Source organism: Battus philenor, unplaced genomic scaffold, assembly GCF_028537555.1.
Source record: "Battus philenor isolate CCGP_79_NKW_IND1 unplaced genomic scaffold, ilBatPhil1.0.hap1 SCAF_27, whole genome shotgun sequence".
NCBI lineage: Eukaryota > Metazoa > Arthropoda > Insecta > Lepidoptera > Papilionidae > Battus > Battus philenor.
The window spans coordinates 11016824-11039925 of NW_027181690.1; the positions used below are offsets into that span (position 1 = coordinate 11016824).

Sequence of the window (23102 nt, forward strand, 5' to 3'; positions counted from 1 at the left end):
TAGATTTTTTTTTAATTCGTTGGAAAGAATATTATACAACAGAAAAATACGCAGAACCAACCTATAAATAAAAACTAATAGTAATGTGAACATGCGGTTTAAAAGATTGGTATTAAAATTGAAACTCTAGGTTATTTAGGGTTAAGTAAATAAATATTGATAATTAATAGAGATATAACTTTTATCTTTTTACGAACTTAACGTGCAGATTTCGGTTTCTTGGGGTTGTAGGAAGAGGCGCCGGGTATGTTGGACAGAGCTAATAGCCCGTAAAGGTGTATCGTTTAGGAACAGGGAACGTCATTTCTGTTTATTTCAGATCTTACTTTTTATTTCTTTACTCCTCTTTCAGTCAGTCAACCAGTCATTCGTATAGGTGGTTTGTGAAGATATCCTTATTGGCTTTGGAAGCTTATTCCAGAGATATTTTGTAACATTGACTTGGCTTAAATCTTGCAGTATGTCATAGAGATTTACTGTTAAATTAACAAATTATTAAATAAATCTAATACCTAATAAATATCTTAATAAAAAGCTTGCTTATTTTAGCGTTGAATTTGTTGACTAGTTTTGCACCAAAATAGCATGTTGAACGAAGAATATTTTTACGTTTCTTGTAGGATTAAATGGTACAAAGTGGTTTTATCAGAATCAAAAAGCAGATATATCTCACCTTTATAAATTACTTACAACCGCTAGAACTATTTTCTTCTATACACTTGTGAATTCATAAACATTCACAAATATTAGAGACACCAGAAAGTAATGTCGCTTTCTTAAGTTAAATTCACACGACAAAATTTTTAACAAGTTTTTATTTCTAATCAAGAATATGTTAACCTTCGTTATCAACAACCTTTTGCCATCTAGTATACAAATCAATGTCGGAGCGGTAAAAATCAATAGGTTTTTCTGTAAATATGTCGACAGAAATGGCATTACTTTCCGGTCGAATAAAAAAGTTTTTTTGACATCATTTCGTTCTCTTCTTTTCAGTTAATTTTCATTTTTAAAGCATGTTAAGTGTTAGGTAGTTGATTCTTTGACACTTTCAATTTATTGTCAAGGGTTTATCATTTATATTGATTCGAAATCGATATTGTTAGATTAGTAACGTTTTCTCATCTGTTGCAGACCCGTACATTTGTAATTTATGGAGGAGACTTATCCTGACAGTAAACATTTGCACTATATTTATTAAATACAGACAGACTAATTGTCTTTGTGATAACTATAAACGTGTTGTTACCCTAGTTAAAAACATAATCCAACTGCGTATAGACACGAGTTGTATATAACAATGTAGTTGAAGATCCAGATGCGACAGCTAAAGCCATTGATGAGATATATTAGTGGAAGCGTACACGTGCTGTGAAAAGTGAGAGAAAAATGGGATCCGAACGAATCAAAACCTCTGCTCTCCTAGTACAATCATTCTCCGCTTTTGCAAGTTAGTGTTTATTTTATATATCTACCTGTTAATCTATTATTCGTGTGTTATGCTATAAATAAAATAAAATATCCTTTATTGCTAAAAATATCTTTAACAATGAAAATAAAATGAATACTGCTGCCTTAAAAATAAATACTATCTTTAAATACTGTTACTTTGCCATCCGATAAAAGCCTTCTTCTAAAGCCTTCCATTTCGTTATATCTTTCGCTATGAGCATTCATGGATTGGTGTCTTATTCTTTCTACTTCTATATCTCTTAAAGTCTCGTAGATACAAATCTGTTTATATTCTTATCCGTTTATTCTTCTCCTATTTCATCATATACCCTATCTCCACTTTAATTGTTTCTAAGTTATGTAAAAATAAAAATTAATTTCTTTTAGTTTCCTATTTCGCTTCTCTATATTGTTTTAACATACTTTATCTTATTTGCAAGTTGTTCTGTTTATGTCCGTATCTCACATACGTATAGTAAACATATAATAAAAAGTTATATGTAACATGTTAGATTACTTCTATTATAATTTTGATAATAAAAATAAAAAAATCTTTTATATTTTGACCAACTATGTCAACAAACTACACTGTCTGTCACATTTCAATTGAAACAATGAAGAGTATATTTATTCTTCTAAATAGGCTTCGCTTATCACCTTCAATACATTCATATAATGTTCATTTAAACATTTATTTATATATAGTATCATTGGTTTAGATTTTCTCTATATACTTCTGTCAAGTTCGGAGTCTTGATTCTACCTGGAAGAACCTTACAAGAAAGTCAGTAATTACTCTTTCGTCTTTAATGGAATCAGGCGTTACCTCGCGGAAGTCCATCCTAAGCAAGAAGTGGTGGTCAGTGTTCCACTCCACCAAATGTGCCAAACACTGAGTGACACAGTGTGACTCTGTGTTTTGCACTAATCGGTGTAACATAACTCCTGAAGATGCCCCGTGGAGGAGTGAAATACATGTTGAGAGATTTGGCGGTGGCGTTTGTGTGATTCGCATTGTTTGCCGCATATGCATTTATCAGCGGGCTGGCGGGCGGTGCATTTTATTGCATGACTACCACTGCATGTGCGGAAGTGGCTAAATATTGGTCCTTTTCTTGCTTACTCTTTCGTCGCCAAAATACAAATCTTCTGTTTCTTATATGTATGATTCTAATTCCAAGTATGTTTGCATATATTGATAAGTCACGAGTTTTCAATTATTTTTTTAAGTATTTGAGCTCTGTTTCACCTTATTTTAAGTGATGACGAGGTCTACGATGGTATATACTAGAAGATACCTATTCACTCTTGTCTTGAAGACTCCTAAGTTATAGTTGAAAACTATGAAGCCGGCAGGTTGTTGCGCTCGACTGTTCGCAATATAAAAGTATTAGCAAAACGCTTAGGAATTTTAACCGTGTACGGATGTGAATCCATTCTTCTTGTTGTATGACTAAAGAAAGGAGATGGAAGAATTATTTGGTGTAATTCCGCTGTACATTCCAAAATGCAGTCTATAGAACACCACACTGGAAAATTCACGCTGATGCTCCAAGCTCTGAAGCCTAGAACTCATTAAAACATCGTTACCAATCTGCCTCTTGTCTCGTCTCTTGAAGTCCAAATCTTCGAGCTGGTACTTCACTGATCGATCTATATAAATGCAAATTTGCTTCAAGAATTTTATAAGAAATAGAAAAGTATTTTACATATTACGTAGTGACTTTATTTAATAGTTAAGTGTAAAACTAACAACTGTTATATGCGCGAAGTATTTGTGGTCATTTCTTAAAAAAAAGATCTGGCCGGTAAGAAACGAACTGTTCTTTATTTAAATGGTAATTTATTAATGAATAAGAGATAAAAACAATAATAAACATACGTAAAGACAAATCTCTGAAATAAAAAATTAGTTAGAGTTTTTCCCAAAGCTCTATAGAAGTTTCCAAATTAGTCAGTTGAGTGCAAGCTTGACATTATTCTTCTTAAGTGATGGTTTCTTTATGTATTATCAAACCAATTACTTGCCAGAGTGACTATTGAAAACAGCGCCATCTAGTAGCGATACTTGAAACTATATGCAGCTTTATTGATACTAATTATATTACAGCGCCATCTAGTGAACTTTTTGTAATTTGATATACGTCACGCGAAGTTCGAAAGGCATTTCGGCAAATTGTATAGTTGTTACTACACGATATTAATTTAAATGAAAGGAAAATTAACGGATTTGTACCAAGAAAATAAGTAACATTCAATCAAAACAGAACAAAACTGTTCGTAACATTGACTAAGGCAATTTATGTGAAAAGAGTTCATAAAATATTGCAACAATATATTATTATACAGAGGGATTGGTTCTAGATGTAAAAGCTTTAGGATGAATGTATAGTTAAATATATATTCTAGAAATCAATGGATTTATCTAATCTAATCTAATATCGTAAGAAAGAGCATTTTCCAAATTTTGTTTTCCTTTTCCTTTCGTACTGCCAGAAGAGGCATTTCAATAGAAAAAAAAACCTATTACAGACTGATCATTTTATACACTGTGATTGAAAGAGTTGAATATATATTTATTAATTCAGCTAATGATATATACAAGCCTCTATAAGCTTTTACACACATAAATCATCCTGTATAAATTTCTTGTATGGACATTTATTTCTATTATCGGAGTTGTTATAACAATACTTATTGATGATATAACAGAAGCGAATTCTATTCTTATCTGTTGTGTTAATGAGGTCGCAGTTGAAGAGATAACGTATTCTTGTGATGCAGTGGTTGGTGCAGTGTCAGTGTGTAGTTCCGGGTTCAATGACAACGTGTAGCTTTTGCACAACTGTCAACCCGAGGGCCTCAACCGACAGCACAACTTCTACTTTATTCAATTTGCGACTCACTTCAAGAAATGCCACGTCTTTATAGAGCCTATATAACATTATTCAAATCGATATACAAGTAACCATTTGGTTTTACTAATATGTATATTCCAAACGGTAAGAAAAGGACCAATATTTAGCCACTTCCGCACATGCAGTGGTAGTCGTGCAATGAAATGCACCGCCCGCCAGCCAGCTGATAAATGCGAATGCGACAAACAATGCGAATCACACAACCGCCACCACCAAATTACTCAACACGTGTTTCAGGAGGATAACTCCTGAAGATGCCCCGTGGAGGGGTGTGTGAGTGGCATGTGCGGAAGTGGCTAAATATTGGTCCTTTTCTTACTTAGGATGGACTTCCGTGAGGTAACGCCTGATTCCATTAAATATTCCAAACGGAACCGCCATTGGGTACGGAACCCCAGTATACTACGGAAACCGAGATAGACGTTACCATATCTGCTGCGGAACCAATCAAGTCCATTCTGAAGTGGAGTTGTTGAACCTGTTATAAAAACCTTGGGAGCTATGCCCCGCAGAAACAAGATGACAGTACTAACTCTTGTTAAATATTAGCATTATTTAAGATGTATGATATCCACGTATCAACAAAGACTTCGTCAGTAGATTTAGTAGAGAAAGTTGGAGAGGAAGACGACCAACTAGTGTGATTGATAGTGTATTCATATATATAAAAACAGTATTACAATTTACTCGACCTAACGCAACCGCAGCGACCGCGTCACTGATGGCGTTTGAATTCAAATCGGTGTTCGAATTTCAAAACGCCTAAGAATGATTTAACGTAAAAGTATTATGGCTGTACTGGCCAGAAATACGGAGCATAAATGTTACATTTAGAATAAATCTATTTAAAAGCGGCATACCGGATTTTTGGATGATGCTAGCAAGATCATCTGCTCATCATGGTGTCCACTCATGAATACCAAGGTCCCAGACGCCATTGGAGGCTATGTAACCTGCTTACTGCCACTTCCACTTGGCATGGCTATATAAAGCTTTCTTCCACCTACAGATCCTCTCATTCCTGATTTGATCTTGTACAGAAATTCCGAGCATGATCTTGTTAATGATGCTAGAAGTGGGAGACCACGTTTTTGTCACACCACGAGGGTTCCATGGGAGGTGTGACTAGCGCATACCAGGTCCTTGGAGACGGGCTATCCTGAATGGCACAGGATTGAGGACTGGGAGAATTGAGTTTCATATTCTAATCCAAAGATAAAATTACGTCAATTGTTTGGATTCTTTTCTTTCGTTTTTGAAAAAGGATGCATGATGTTTTGTAATTCACATGAAAAATACGAGTGGTATATTGATATTTCTATACTTTACCCCCGGTCTTGGTATCAAGCGCCTTTATATATTTAATAGCAATATTTTTAGAAATTTTTATTGCTATAAATTTTCGTCGCGAGTAAAAATAAATAAATAAAGACGTAGAACTGTCAAAGGGTCAGGTAGTTTCTAAAGCAAGCTTTGTCATCAGGATTGGTTATTTAAATTTTGATTAAGTAAGTAGAGGAGTTTAGTTTTCGAAGGTGAACGCCAAAGCATTGCAAGGCTTTAGACAAAGAAGTCAAACATCGAATCGAAATCAGCCGAGTAGCGTTGGGATTCTATAAAATAGTTTCTCATCACATATTCCTTAAGATGAAGGTTTACGACAAAACTGTGTTACCAGTAACGACTCACGGCTGTATTATTCCCGCTCCGTTACTGACCAGTACGGCCATAATATTCGCGTTTAAATTCAAATTAGGAACGTTGATTTGAATTCAGAACCGACATAACATGTCAAGTTCCTTATATGTACCATAAAATGTTTCATTTTTATAAAAGAGAGTCATAATTGTCTCTGGGAACTATTGCTAGCAGATAGAAACAGGCGCTGAAATATATTATTACATACATAAGAGATTTAAACACATGTAATGAATCATCACGATATGTTTGAAAAAATAAGGTTTAGAAACTTCAAATATAGTTTATATATGACTTTTATCAGGTAGAAATCAGCTTAGAAATGATTTTAGAAAATTCCCCTTGCGAGAGGTTTGAGAGGATATTTATTGAAAAAAAAACGCAATTTTTTTTACTGTATGTCTTTTGTATTAATTGTACACAAAAGGCGAGCGGGCCACGAAGCAAGAGGGCGGATAGCTAGTAAAATAGATACATATAATCAATAATTTTTTTTAATGGCCCTCGCTGCTGGGGGCCTCTCGTACCCCTAACTTTTTGGGATCAGATATTGTTCAATAATTGTTTTCAGTCTTTTCTTTATTTATCACTCTCTTTCACGCGTCATAATATCTTTCGTTCTTTACTTTCGTCCTTCACAATATCTTTCGTTTTGCTCTTTTATACCTTCTTTCTTTCCTCCCCTTTCTTCCATCATCTTCTTACTCTAAAGTGTCTAGGTACATTTTATTTATTTTTATTCTTTAATTTCATCTTACATTTATTTTATCTTTATTTACACATTTATTTTACTTTTTTAATTCTTTATTACAGATTTCTTTTTCTATTTCTTATTATTAGTTAACAATTTATTTTGTTTAGAGTTTATTAAGTACCTTATTCTATACAGTTTATTTCTTTCAACCGTATCATTCGCCACCCCACGAGCGAAAGATAGGAATGATGGGCGAAGGTTGTCGTCGCCTATCATAACGGCGTTGCTCTCTATGTCTATCTTTAGCTTTGTTTCAGTCTCTAGGGCACTGCGCATCCGTGCATGTGCGACATAGAATCAATTATCTTTATTAATCGATTGTCAGTTTGCTTAAAGCTGAACCGCAAATTCGTTTAGCTTTCATCTTTTTAAAGTAAAGAAGTTCAATTTTGCTCTTTCGTACAAGTAAATTATCAAAGAACACTATCTGCAAATAAGACTTGGCTCTCTCAAAGTTGTGCTTATCTAGTTCGACTGACCCCAGGTATACATACGGAAGCGTCAAGAACAGAAGTTCAACCAAAAACTGATGCTTAGCTGCATGTGAACATAACATTATGTCATTGTCAATGATTTTGATTGAATAATTAGATATATAAGGGCGATCGCCGAGCGTTTATGTCGTTCAGATAGACGTTCTATTAAGAGATTTGGAACACATTTCAATTTAAGACCTCAAGTTTTTGTTACATTTTTTTTAAGATCCCTGTATTGGGAATCTCTCATACATTCATTTGATTCACAAGTCATTCAATTCAGCAGCCGGAGTACTTTCTAGAGATGAATGCCGTCTCTTTCACACATGTGAAAACTATAATTTAACCAATAATTTCTGTCTCTTTCAGTCGCATACATAACAAGCCTCACAGGGTTTATATACGCATGGCCGTCATATACCGTGGAAATGTTCCAGTCCAACGAGACGGTATTGTCCGCACCGATGTCTTCAATGGAGATATCTCTGCTGGGCAGTTTGACCAACGTTGGGGGCCTGCTGGCTACCCCATTCTGCGGATATGCCGTGAATAGATTCGGAAGGAAATATTCGGCTATGTTATATGGGTTGCCTTACGTGGTAAGTATATATAATTATTGGTAGTGTAAAATAAAGATGTTCTTACTATGTTAAAAATGTGACATAAAGACTATCTTATATATATATGTACATATTATTTGTACCTGCACCGATAACCATAAACTGGTAGAAGCGACCACCATTAGGTAGACCTATGAAATAGTTAAGGTAACGGGAATTCACTAAATGCGGGCAGCGCAAGTCCGGTCATCGTGGTGATCTTCAAGGGAGGCCTAGGCCTTACAGTGGGCGTCTATCTGCTGATATGATGATAATATGTTCCTTCAGACTTTCTACTGTCAGAAGTTAAATAAATCAATGCAATATAGAATGAGTACAGTACTCGGCGATAAATATTGCACATCGACCTTTGGAAAGAGACAATCGGATAATTTCGTCTCCGTAGAGCGTTATCTCTGTCGCACAAAATACGGTATCTATTAGGAGCTGTTACAACAAATATCATTTGCTTCTTTCGATAATTATTTTTATTCTTTGTATAAGATACACCAATTTTTCTATATGTGGTGGCTCTAGGTTGGGGTAAAATAAAATAAAAAAAACATGTTCACATTATGTTTATGTAGTTAATTATTTAGGAAAATTGAAACAGAGAAATTGGTGTATTTTATACAAAGAATAAAAATAATTATCAAAAGAAGCAAATGATACTTGTATATTTATCGCTAATGATACTTGTATATATATATATATATAGCCGAGTGCTGTACTTTAAAGTTAAAAACATTCTCTTCTTAAAACTTTTAAATAATCATCCTGTATTAATAAATATTTTGTCTATGTGAATAAGAGTGGTGATTAATGTAATAAAAAAATTATAAATACTAATAGAAATTAATTTAAAAATATTGACGGTATATGTTAATCTAAGGCTTCTTTTTTAGATTTCATGGAGCCTGATATCGATCACACGGTGGCCTCCACTTGTAATAGCAGCGGTTTGTCTCGGAGGCTTCGGCGCGGCCGGACAGGCTGTGTCCTCTGTGTACATCGGGGAGATATGCCAGGACTCTATCAGAGGAGGTTTGGCGTCCACGACCGTGTCAGGTTACTTCGCTGGACTCCTCTTCTCTTACATAATCGGTGGTCAGCTAACTTACTACCAGGTGACGTATGTTCACCTGGCGATGTCGATCTTGTATCTCATCATGCTGATGTTCCTGAAGGAATCCCCTGTCTACCTCATCCAGATCGGGAAGGAAAAGGTACTTTTTTATCTATTTTGTTTATTTCATCATCAGTATCTGATGGATTCAGGCGTTATTATGCGGAATTCCATCCTAAGTAAGAAAAGGAACAATATACAGCTGCTTCCACCATGCAGCAGTAGTCGTGCAATAAAGTGCACCGCCCGCCGGCCCGCTTAGTGAGTGAGGTATTGGTGTAATTAATGAACAAAGTTATAATTATGTAACATTGTATCCCAAGAATCGAACCTCATTCTTCAACCATTGGTATACCACTGCTCATTTGTTCTACTTCAATGTACATATAGATTTATAAATCAACTAGCTGATCCCGCAAACGAATTTGCAAAACAACAAAAAAAATGATATTTTAATTTACAAATAAAAAATAAGGGTTGATCGTAGAGAGGTGAAAATTTATGGTTGTATGTATTCTTGTATGCTGTATCATAAAAAAATAAATACAAAAAATTTTAGTTAAAAAAATAATTTTTTTTTAAGTGTGAGCAACCTTTATTACTTAGGGGTATAGAAAATAGATAGTAGCCGATTCTCAGACCTACTGAATACGCATATTAAATTTGGTAAAAATCAGTCAAGCCGTTTCAGAGGAGTTCAAGTTCGAACACCGTGACACGGGAATTTTATATATTAGATTATTATATTACCAATTTTTTTAAAAATAACATTTTTGTAACATCAAATGTCCTTTTCAGGAGGCTGCAGAGTCACTGGCATTTTACAGGCGTGTACCAGCTAAATCCAAGGAGGTCGAAGTAGAGATAAGAAAGATTAAGATGCAAATGGATCCAAGAATAGATCAGATACTTCAAGGAGAGAACGGTAAGTCCCCATTTAAATTTCAGCTTTATCACAATGCAATACAATTTAATATACATTGGCATAACGTTTTGTAGAAATAATGTAAATATCGTAAATGCGTATAAATGTAAGACTTGTAAATATTTACATATAACAATGTTATAGTATTTTTAAGTATCTTGACATATATATATTCTTATAGATATGTAATTATTTGCTATTATTACATTTATTGATGGTTTAAATCTGCCGTATTTAATAAGAACACGGTATTCTAATTCTTCGTCATAAAATAGCATAGACTGAGGTATTTCTTCTCAATGACCCTGCAATCGAGATGTTGTCTGATACACCTGAACCTTCATATGTTGCCTAGTTTCTAACTCGTCAATCCTGACCGAAGTCACACTTCAAGCATAGAGAGTTGTCTTATTGATAAACGACTAAAGTGAATCACGACTATTATAGTCATGATTCACTTTAGTCTAGTCACGCGATTATGGAGTAACTATTTAAATTATTATTCCGGCAGGTGGAACCTCCATGTAACTTGAAAAAAATCCACCCTAGTTCTCTCATAGCTAACGCATCTTCTACTTCACCTGTATCTACTACTCCACCTGAATCTCCTAATCCCCCTGCATCTTCTACTCCATCTGCATCTCCTACTTCACCTGTATCTCTCTTAAGACCAGGAAGAGGCGTCCTAAAGACGACCATGTCGATCTGAAATCAGGGTCAGAAAACCGATATTAATTTGAAAAGAAAGTACAAGACCTGTTAGCTGAAGAATCGTTATAATTATCTTTTATTATATGTCATTTTATTATTATATTACATATATTTTTTTATTACCTTTCCTAGTGTTTCGCTTTCTTTACAATTCTGTGACAATAGCTTAAAGATATGACAGCACTCTCTGTCTGTCATCAGGAATATGACGGTGTAACTTTTCACCTTGTCTTCTTGTTCAATATCATACCAACTATGGGACAGCTTGTTATTGCATGCACCACAATTTTGTCTCCCAATGTTGGGCCTATGCCCCAAAGGGGGTAATTTTAAGGATGGCAATACAAAACCGGACTCGACGTGAGTTTAAATTTCATTTGAATAAAAATATTATATGTTACATAGGGTGTCATAACAATTTTAAGGTTTTTTAAAGTTTAATAGACATAGTGCTCTATTGTATAAGGAACATAAGTGGGTATCGCTAGGGGAGTTGGTAAAGCGATATCAACTAGTTTCACCTGCACCTCACAGAATGACTTCGGCATTAAGTTCACCGTTGTACGTAAAATATATATAAAGTATTATAAATAAAAAAAAGATAGAAGGTTGTATATAAAAGACATTTGAAAGGTATATGAGACACTAAATGACTTTTGTGAGATATCAGTCATTGACATCTTATAGTCCAATTAATAATACTCATGTGTTTAAGATTTATGATTTAAATATCATGGCTAATGCATTTTACGACATATTATAAATGTTTATTTACATACCATAAACTATCTTTACAACTGCTTTGTTCTTTTATTTGCGATGTGTATATTTAACACAAATTACTACACTTTATAAGGGTTTTGAATGTTTTATTTGTTTTTAAACGGTTTTATTTAGTTCGACCCGTACGGAATTTGTTTATTGGGGGCAAAATTAGAAATTGAAATTTAAGCACATTCCCATTGTCAGATTGATCTGAAATTTGGTACACACTTTTAATTTAGATGACAATGCAATATAATTAAATCAATAAGATTATAAATCTAAGATGGCCGCCGATACAAAATGGCGGATTACGTCATTTTCCTTAACCTCCTCAATATTGGTATCAAATGAAAGGGCTACACTAGTAAAACACGATGATTATGTAAAAATTTAAAATTCAAGATGGACGACGTTCCAATATGGCGGACTAGGTACATATTTTTCCACAACCACCACAATATGGGTATCAAAAAACCGTTTAACTTAAAAGTTTTTTAAATCTATTTATTATATATTGCTTGTAATATATGTCTCGTCGGAATAGAGGTTTGTTTGTATATGATAGAGGTCTTTTTTTAATTTTATACCTATCTTTCCTTCTGTTTTGTGTAGGACAGTGATGTTACAGTTTCGAGTTAGAATATATTTTTTTAATTTTATAATGATCACGTTATATCATATTTAATGGAATCAGGCGTTACCTTGCGGAAGTCCATCCTAAGTAAGAAAAGGACCAATATTTAGCCACTTCCGCACATGCAGTGGTAGTCGTGCAACAGAGTGCACCGCCTGCCAGCCCGCTGATAAATGCGTATGCGGCAAACAATGCGAACTACACAACTGCCATCGTCAAATCACTCAACACGTGTTTCACCCCTCCACGGGGCATCAGGAGTTATGTTACACCGATTAGTGCTATCTCTAGTGTAGCCTCTGTGTTTGGTACTGGCGGGCGGTGCACTTTGTTGCACGACTACCACTGCATGTGCGGAAGTGGCTAAATATTGGTCCTTTTCTTACTCACGTTATATAAATTTTAAGTCATTTTGTAATGTTTTTAGTCATTTTATTCAAGAGACCTTTTTGAAGCGGATTCTACTAAGCGATAAAAGCAGTGGTAGTTCAGCGATATGAGACTGTGACTTACGATTGGAGGTCACAGGTTTGATTCCCGCGATACAGTTTTTGTGCATTCATTATATAGGATTGCTACAGTTCAGAGACAAGTTTCCGAGGCTGGGCAGAAGCATCATCTGCGTACTATAATACAATACCGCGATCGCCAACCCGCCTTCCAAGCGTGGCGATTGTGACATATCCTTCCATAAATATCTTTGGGGCCTATGCTTTGCAACAAAACCTAAACAGACCCATATTTAGTTGTTTTCATGCAATTCAATTTCACCGCACAAAAAAATTGATTGTATAGACTTTAAAAATAAATTTCACAATTTTATAATCGCTAATATTTATATAATTACAACGGATGCTATGATTCAACTCTTTCTAATAAACTCTTTACAAAATCATTATAATAAATGTTCTTTTGATTTAATAAACCATTATAGATATATAAGTACAGTTGAATTTGAATATCGAATCATTATCTGTTGTGCAATACTTTGTAATATTTTAATTATGGCACAAAAGTATCTAAGATTATAGGTTTCAATCCATGCGAACCCAATGAATAATCGTGAATTGGTACCTTTAATATGCAAATATTCTGTGTTAGTGTTCCTTATGGAACACTATAACGGATAACTTTATACAACGGTGTTTAACTTGATTGGATATATAACCTCTCTTTACTTCTATGATTCTAAACTACTACAACATTTATTTAGACAACCACATTTGTTTATGTATTGATTTAATAATTCTGGAATACTGTCGAGAGTTTAGTCTTGAAGGTTTAAACAAAATATATTATTATATATTTTACTTACCTATATGTTAAGTAATATTGGAGTATTTTATGCCCGCTATGTGGCTTGTCAAGTGATATTTCAAGACATCAATCCGCACAGCTATTTAAAATAATTTTAGTGTTATTTTCTGGTTCGTTCTCATAGAAGTTACTAAGGTTCTGGAGTGAAAACCATAGACCGATAAGCATATTGTAAGATATTCACCCAGATAATGGATATACGACCTTATTATAATTGTCGGAAGTCACTAGATGATCTGCTTCCAACTATTTCTGAGTGAATTTTAAGATGGCGCAAAAGTAATGTCAAAATGAAAAAGTGCCCTAAATTTTACAAATACTGCACAAGTTTCACTGTAATGAGACATTTATAATTTAAATATATAAATAATTAGTTTTAAATAAGCAATAAAGCATTTATTTGCTATTTGTAAAAATTAAGAACCATTCACATTATGACATTACTTTTGCACCACCAGTTATTTGAGAGAGTCCTATGCGTACTATTGAATGTCATACATCTGAAATGATAACGGTATTGATAAATTAGTGAATCATATATCAGATTGATTACTTTATACTGGTTGCTTAGAAATAAGTTACATTCATCTTCAAAGCTATCTAAATGACCACACAATACACCGAATAATGACTTTATTTTTCACATCGGCAGACTATTCACTAATAAATATATATTATAAGCATGTATAGAAATGATATTTGATTCTAAAATGAATATTTAAATGATAATTGTGATGGATATAGCTGGTTTCGATATTAAATGATTAGAGGAACTGTTCAGAACGTTTCGGTTTCCAATCTTAAGTGAAATTTGACTTTACGTAGTTGTTTTTTATTCCATACGCCTTAGATATTATATCTAAATTTATTCTAAACCCTTGTCGATTGTATCCTTATTTGATTCTTTGTTAAATAACATAACAAATATTAGATATCAATATGTATTTAGTCGCTCGAAGCACCATGAAAAAGGCTAAGCTTGGGATTTCTTTACAAGATCATATAAATGTTGAAAAAGTTTAGAGAAGAATGATTGTAACAGATTTAGTTCAGTGAATTGGTTTATTGGAAAGACAGTAGGAAGGCTGTATAGGGGTCTTTACGGTTGAAATAGAGATGACGGACAATGCAAGCGGTAAGTTCAGCGTAGGCGGTACTTCCATGAGGTTGAAAGATGACCATGAGACCATTTAGATGGTGGGAAAACTTTGGATGCAGGTCGCTGTTAACCAATTTGTTGTCCAGCTGTGGGCCTGTCACGATTGGGATGATGATGGCTTATAATATATGTCAATCGATGTTTTGTGTCCTATGACCTTTTCAAAATTTCAAAATATTTTTTTTTTTAATATCCAAAATCGTGTTCATAACAGATTAATTAAAATTCAATTCTTTCACAGATCCGGCAATGGAAGAATTGATGGATACAAAAGAAATTAAAATACAGGAGAATGAGTCGCAGTGGAAATTTTTAAGTACGTATTTTTTTCTACTACTGGATTAGAATGTGTATCAACTAGTAGAGTTTTGAGGTTCCAAATTCAAAATTCTATGGGTTACATGAGGTCAAGTTGAATCTGTCATCTATCGTTCGAACAATAAATGTCTCTGACCGAAGAAATACAGGCAAAAGAATATCAAAGAGACTTCATGTAACATCGTTGGGATCAAAAAGTAAGGTGAATTTGTTTATAAAATGTCAAATCTTTATCTATACTTCTAAATCAATTTCATACCTTGCTTCAATACTGTGGGAATAGTCTTTTTCCGGTAAAGCCTTCAAGATCTTCTTTGATTAGGTTTTTATCTCCTCAATCGTTTCAAAACGACCTCCTAGTATTGAGTTTTTGAGTATGATGAATAGCCGGAAGTCGCACGAAGCCAAATCAGATAAATACTGTGGTTGTAGAAAGATATAAGTCAAGTTTTTGGCAAAAAAAAAAATGCTAAAACCAATGCAGTTACATCGACCAATCGAGACTTGACGGGTTTGAGGTGAAAAAACATTCTTTTAAATGGCTTGGGTGAAATCAAATTATATTCAAACATTTAAAAATAGACGCTTGGTAAATGTTATAGGAAAAAAAACTAACTTAGGAAAAAAATTACCTGCCTTCCTAAGGCCTAGGGGTTTATATGACAATTACACCTTACTTTTGGATCACAGTATATATTTTGTTTATGATATAAAGTTATATATTTAGAAAAAATTGAAAAGGCCTTGAGGCGATTACTTCTTGACCAAGGATAGCTATCTTCTGTGAAGATATTTACAGTGTACTAAAGATTAATACACGAATGCTCTTTGGTATTTTTTTTAAATCTAGTAATAAAAATTATGAAATTAAAACACTTTAAATATCTTATGTGAATATCTTTTACATTAATAATATAGTTTAAGTAAAAATAGCTTCAACAACTGTATTCAGGGGCGGCTTAACCTATAGTGCGGGGTGTGCAATGCAGCGAAACAGAAATTCGACATAATTCGCTTCTATTTCGCTGCCCATAAAACTTAAAACACAAGACGAAACATAAACTATCGCGGTTCGCCGCTTAGTTTCGCAACAGAGATGTGCTAGAAGCATAAAAACAGTGAGTGTTATTCTGCCGTCATAAGAAGAAATGCCGTAACTAATACCATACTGTAAGCTATACCTACTTATAAAATAGCTTGTTGGAATATGAAAAAACTTTCTTGTTACGACAGAAAAGACAATAGTTATAGCGGGGGGAGGGGGTTAGGCCTAGGGGGCGCCAGGGTTTCATTGCACACGGGCGCTACACGAGCTAGAGTCGCCCCTGACTGTATTAAGGAAGTTAATAAGAGTGATTGATTTTATAGGAGATCAATGTAATATTTTTTTAACCTTAAAGCTTTTAGATGTGTTACTTTTGTTTATATTCATTACACATTTTACTATTTTTTTGCAATAATCCAAAAACACTGGCCTGTAGGATTTTTCTTCCATTAGTGAGAACGATGGTGTCCTCATTTATTTTTATTTAACCTATTTTGAAAATTAATAGAATTGGAAAGAGAAGGCCAACTAGTGCAGAACATGTGGTAACTGGACCTTCTAAGGTTTTGGAGATCACACTCACAATATAGAGGTGTCTAGAGAGAGATCTTGAGATGGAAACCTCCCAACTGGATGTAAGAGGTATATGTCAACCAGTGAAATAACGAATTTCATTTTTGTTCTAGTGAAATCTGAATCATCGAAACGGGCCCTGTTATGCGTTTTAATAGTCATGTCACTGACTATACTCATGGGTTCTATTGTCCTTCAAGTATATGCAGAACCTCTTTTCAAAGAAGCCGTACCGTCGATGCAACCGAATCTATCCTCTATTCTATTAGCAGTAACGTATATATCGGCGAGCGTTATTTGCGCTTTCGTGGTGGATAAATTCGGAAGAAAGGTAAGGTAATCATGTTCGCAACTGAATTCTCGCTGTTTATACCGCAACCTACAGGGTGATTGAAAAGCTTTAGAGACGTAATGATAATATACAAAATTTTCAATCACGCTGTATATTAAATCATCTTACCTACTTCGCTTACTGAAGTAATTTATTGACGCAATAATTTTTTTTTACATTTACCACTATTTCATGTATAATAACAACAGTGATACGTATATCTTCCATGAATAATTTATTTAATTTAATGGAATTAGGTGTTATTTTGCGGAAGTCCACCTTAAATAAGAAAAGGACCAATATTTAGCTACTTCCGCACATGCAGTGGTAGTCGTGCAACAAAGTGCACCGAGACTGCATTGAGTCTCACTCAATGGAGAAGGGGTGAAACACGTGTTGAGTGATTTAACGGTGTCAGTTGTGTAATTCGCATTGTTTGCCACATGAGAATTTATCAGCGGGCTGGCGGGCGGTGCACTTTGTTGCACGACTACCACTGCATGTGCGGAAGTGGCTAAATATTGGTCCTTTTCTTAATTTATTTAATTTTTTTCACTTTGTATTAACACCATGTTTTTATTATAAATATACTAATAAATAATTTTGAATGATGATGATTGATGCTTTTTCGAACAAATAAAATATATATATAGATATATTGTAACGCTACCGTAAATTTACCAGGTTTATTAAAAACCTCTCTGAAAATGGTCCGCGCAGCTCTTTTTTTAATAATATTATTGTATATATATTTCTAAATAGTAATTTATTTTTATTAATATAAATTTTTTAAATAATATAATAATGTAGGAAGAAAATAATGTCTTAATAAAGCCTGCTAAAGGCTTTAGTAAAATGAAAAAAGAGATAATAGAGAGAATAAATATATTTCAGTCACTGATGACAATCACTTCGATCGGGTCAGCGGTGTGCAACTTGTTGCTGGGATTCCAGCTGCACCTGCATTGGGGACCTCACTGGTGTACCGCAGTCATCATCTATACATACAGCTTCATATACAACCTTGGAGCAGCCATTGTTCCGTTCGTTCTGACCGCTGAAGTATTCTTACCCGAGGTAAGACTAGAAATAGTAAGACTAGAAAAGAGAGAAGTAGTAAGAGTAGACTAGAATAGTCCACCCCCAATGATATCTAAGGGAGGATATACCACAATTGCCACGCTTGGCAGACAGGTTGATGATCACAGTGTAGTATTATAATACGCAGAGGATGCTACTTCACATACTGTGGAATCTTATTTGTGATTAGTGGTAATCCTATATAATTATTACACTATGTGAATTATATAGGATCCCGGGAATTGAACTCATGACCTTCTGGCTACCAATATCAACTTATCAATCTGTTAAATACTTCAATATCAACATGGTAGCTGACAGATGGCCACTGTAAGGCATAGGTCTAAAAATATCGCCACACTTGGTAGATAGTTTTGCAATAGTAGTGTGGTATTTTGGTACATATAAGTTAATGCACGAAGTTTAAATTAAGATTGTATCCCGGGAATAAAACCTGTGATGTTAGCTGATAGACGTTCATTGTAAGGTATAGATAGTTAAACCTCCACTAGAAAAAAAATGAGATTTATAGAACCTTATGGGTACGAAGATTGAAGAATTGCTATTCTTGTGCCAGTGAGTGGTGTACATTGTTCAGTCAAGCGACTATTGGTTCCAAAAGATTCCATCATTCAACCGATTGTAGTTAAACTCGACAAAAAGACCGTGGCCCACCTTGTGGCCTATTGTCCCACACATGCAAGGATGCGCAGTGACCTGGAAACGGAGGTAAAGTTAAAGATAGATTTAGAGAGCATCGCCTTAATGATGGGCGACGACAACCTTCGCCCATCATTCCTATCGTTTGCTCGTAGGGTGGTGAGTGACACTGTTAATAGAAACAAAAGAGTATAAATAAGTAGGTACCTAATAAACTGCACATAAAATAACTAGTCAATTAATAATAGGAAAATAGAATAACAAAAGTGTAGTAATGTATTAAGAAAGCACAACCCAATGAAAACTGTGATAATAAAAAAATTGAATAAGTCAATAACAAAATAAAGAATAAAAAAAATGTACCTAGCCACCTAAGAGTAACAAGATGATGGAAGGAAGGCGATGAAAGCAAGAAGGAATGAAAGAACAAAATGAAAGATATTGTTATGGAAATAAGGTAAGGATAAAAGAAATTGAGAAGAATGACAGTGAGTGAAGAATAAAGATGAAAGATCTGAAAAACTTAATTGTAAACAAAGACCCTGATGCCAACTAATTAGGGGTACATGAGGCCTCCAATAGCGGAGGCCATAAGAATAAAAAAAAAACTGGATAAAGAAATCGCTGCAAGTGGACAGGAAACGATTTTTTCGATATCTATCAGAATAGATAATTACGTCCATAGGAGATTATTCTGTATTAGTTATATATATTTTTAATGTATAATATATATTTCTAAACTAGCACATGTAACAATAATAGCTGGTGTAAAATATAGGAAAAAAAACTAATTTTCCGTGTAACAATTTAAGTATATGTTTCTAGCTTACACTGTTTCTAGTCTAATTACAATACTCTACACTTTTAATAACTGTAAAGGAGTCAGTGCTATTATATGTGATTACATGTTTTTTATAAAATTACTAGCTGATCCCGCAAACGTTGTTTTGCAAAAAAAATTAAAGTTTTTAATTAACAAATGTAAGATAAAGGTTGATCGTAGAGGAGTGAAATTTTAGGTTTGTATGTATTTTTGTATGCTGTACCATAATAAAATAAAAACCAAAAAAATTATCTAAAAAAATTAAAAATAAAATATAGGGGTGGACCACCCTTATCACTTAGGGATATGGAAAATAGATAGTAGCCGATTCTCAGATATACTGAATACGCATGTAAAATTTGGTAAAAATCGGTCAAGCCGTTTCGGAGGAGTTCAAGTTCGAACACCGTGACACGAGAATTTTATATATTAGATTTTTCTTTTAGGTCCGGGGCCTTGGTAACAGTCTGTCAATGGCGTGCATGTGGATAATGAATTTTGTGACGCTGATCGTGTTCAACCCGCTGGTAGAGCTACTTGGTCTGGGTCCTGTCTTCTACGGATTCTCCGGGATTTGTCTGATCGGTGCAGCTTACAGTCATTTCTGTCTACCAGAAACCAAGGGTCTATCAGTGGATGCGATACAATTGTTATTTTTAAAAAAGAATCAAGTTAAAGACAACAAAAGTAGTATTAAATAATTGAATAGAAACTTTTTGCAGTTTTATTTCGCGCTAGTGTATTTACAATATTTACTTCCATTAGGATAACGATGGTATTTTGTTTCAACCAAACTGTACGAACATTTACAAGGTGATACATCCTTGCAAAGTTCATCAAAAGATGCTCAATATAGGCTATTTAAAACTGTATTACTGTAAAGCGAAAGATCTATGTATAGAAGTATACAACCTTAGGATAGTGTCTTTAACCCTTAATAGCCTAGAGTTTCAATTTTGATACCAATCTTTTAAACCGAATGTTCACATTACTATCAGTTTTTATTATACGTTGGCTGTACGTATTTTACTGTTGTATAATATTCTTTCCAACGAAATAAAAAAAATCTATTTTCCTTTCATCTAGACCCTTAAACAAACACAGTAATATTAAAAAAAATCACTTTAAATCAGGCTATTAAGGGTTAAAACCATCTTAATAATTATCTATAGCAGACTTTTAATTTTAATTGTGTATTTTTAAATACACAACCTTTATTTGCGCGCGAAAGGAAACATTTTCAAATTAAGAGCTCCTTGGGTATCTAAAGTCGTAAGCCAGATGATTTCTCTTGCATGCCATCACATTTATATATATTTTTAATTTCATGTGGTCTGATCTTTCTACAATGTTGTATATAGTAAATTTTTAATGTTGTGTCACATATAAAGGAACACATAACAGCACCATTATTCATATGGTAACTTTTAATGTAATTTTGACATATATGTTACTGCTGGTCTACCTAAATAAATAAATGATGTCAATGATTTTTTAAGTAAGAAAAGAACCAATATTTAGCCACTTCCGTACATGTAGTGGTAGTCGTAACACAGAGTCTCTGTGACTGAGAGACTGAGAGTGAGAGACGGTGTTTGGCACTAATCGGTGTAACATAACTCCTGAAGATGCCCCGTGGAGGAGTGAAACACGTGTTGAGTGATTTAACGGTAGCAGTTGTGTAATTCGCATTGTTTGCCGCATACGCATTTATCAGCGGGCTGGCGGGCGGTGCACTTTGTTGCACGACTACCACTGCATGTGCGGAAGTTGCTAAATATTGGTCCTTTTCTTACTTAGGATGGACTTCCGCAAGGTAACGCCTGATTCCCTTAAATATAAATGATTTTTGAGGAAAATAAGGCTTCAGAATTTATTAGTTTTACTACTAGGTTAAACGTATTTGTATCCTAGAAGCCTGCATTTCGAATCCTGATATCTTTAAGTTGAATAATACCTTTATAAGAAAATGAAAATTGATATGGAATTTTCTCGTGATGTAGTAAAATGATCAATATGAATAATACTTGTTCTTTTTAATTGATAGACGCACACTGCAGAGATTTTACATAGGACAAGTTGTTTTAGAAATACTTGACAGCATTTTATATTAATCATTATATGACTCATAATAATAATTATTATTTGAGGAGAAAATTCTTAGACTGGCGATCACGAGCCGGTGTACGTGGCGCGGGTTGAACCCCACCAGTGGGCTTATGACAAGGTCAAAGTCACAGGTAAGTAGTAAGTATCTGGACTTGCGCAGCGCTAGACTGGTCATTGTTGCGATTAATGTAGAGTATTTAATGGAATCAGGCGTTACCTTGCGGAAGTCCATCCCAAGTAAGAAAAGGACCAATATTTAGCCACTTCCGCACATGCAGTGGTTAGTAGTTAGAGAGAGACTCTATGTTTGGCATTAATCGGTGTAACATAACTCCTGAAGATGCCCCGTGGAGGAGTGAAACACGTGTTAAAATAAATCACTCATTTAACCGTGGCAGTTGTGTAATTCGCATTGTTTGCCGCATGCGCATTTATCAGCGGGCTGGCGGGCGGTGCACTTTGTTGCTTGACTACCACTGCATGTGAGGAAGTGGCTAAATATTGGTCCTTTTCTTAATTGATGTAGAGAACTGTACCTTGGACTGGGCGTTTATCGGCTGAATAGAAGAAGAAAGAGAAGATGAAATGGTTCAATTAAATTACCAATATTTGCTGTGGGTCCTTCTCAGAACTCAAACGTTTGGAGTCATCATAAGGTCAAAATAAAGGTTGCATTGGAGTGGAGTTGAGTGTGATTTAACTTTCTTCTCAATTAGGCTATTTTACTGTTCTTCTCATGAAGTACACGAGAAATAATTATGAAGACAATAAAGAAACTTATATTTTAAAACTTGACGCATTAGCTGAAATAGATTTTAGAAGGTGAATTAAGATAACAGTTAACGACATACATAAAAAACGACTAGCTATTAAAATACAAATGACCCGAATTTTTATTAGTATGTCGACATATTATGGTTTCAACCTTGCATTAATATATTACAAATAAATTAATAACATTAAAAGGGTAAAGTTAAGGTTTAGATAGAAGGTAAATGGAATAAATATAATCAAATAACCAGAAGTTAGAAAAGGAACAATATGTAGCTACTTCCGCCAATGCAGTAGTAGTCGTGCAATAAAGTGCACCGCCCGCCAGCCCGCTGATAAATGCGCATCTTTCTTCTGTAGCCTTGCATGTTGATGCAATTTATAGTATGAACGTAACTGATCTTTAAGGTCTTGTACATTTTAAAAGGTATATATCAATTGTTTGTAAAAATAACAAACATTTGCATTTGTCTATTGTCAGTTATTTCATAAGGGTTTACATAATATTTCTGGAATTTTGAGTTTTAGGTTAAAATCTTACAGCGTTTTCCCAAAATAAAACTCAGTTAACAAGTACCTAGTAAAATACACTTCGAGGTTTATTTATCAATCTAAATAAACAATGATGAAATATATGGAAATGTATTGAAATGTAACACTGATGTTTGTTTTTGGATTCAAATATATTATACATTAAGTAATGCTAATAGAGGTCGCGTTTTCAATGTCAAATCTGTGTAGGCTTGATAACAGAATGTAGTTAATTTCTCTGAATATATATACTTATGCAAAGGTTTTACAAAAGGAATTTAAACGACCACTAATGGACACAGGCCTGCTCCGTAGATTTTTCATAAG

The 23102-nt window shown here is 34.2% G+C and overlaps 1 protein-coding gene across 1 annotated transcript; it reads left to right on the forward strand.

Annotated features, from left to right (window-relative positions):
- Positions 1-1320: 1320 nt before the first annotated feature.
- Positions 1321-20065, forward strand: LOC137925480 (facilitated trehalose transporter Tret1-like). Its single transcript, XM_068768926.1, has 8 exons — positions 1321-1450; positions 7668-7897; positions 8803-9123; positions 9822-9948; positions 14776-14850; positions 16584-16801; positions 17696-17878; positions 19811-20065. Exons 1-8 carry the CDS (start codon positions 1390-1392, stop codon positions 20063-20065), a joined length of 1470 nt encoding a protein of 489 aa, XP_068625027.1. The 5' UTR covers positions 1321-1389.
- The last annotated feature ends 3037 nt before the right edge of the window (positions 20066-23102 follow it).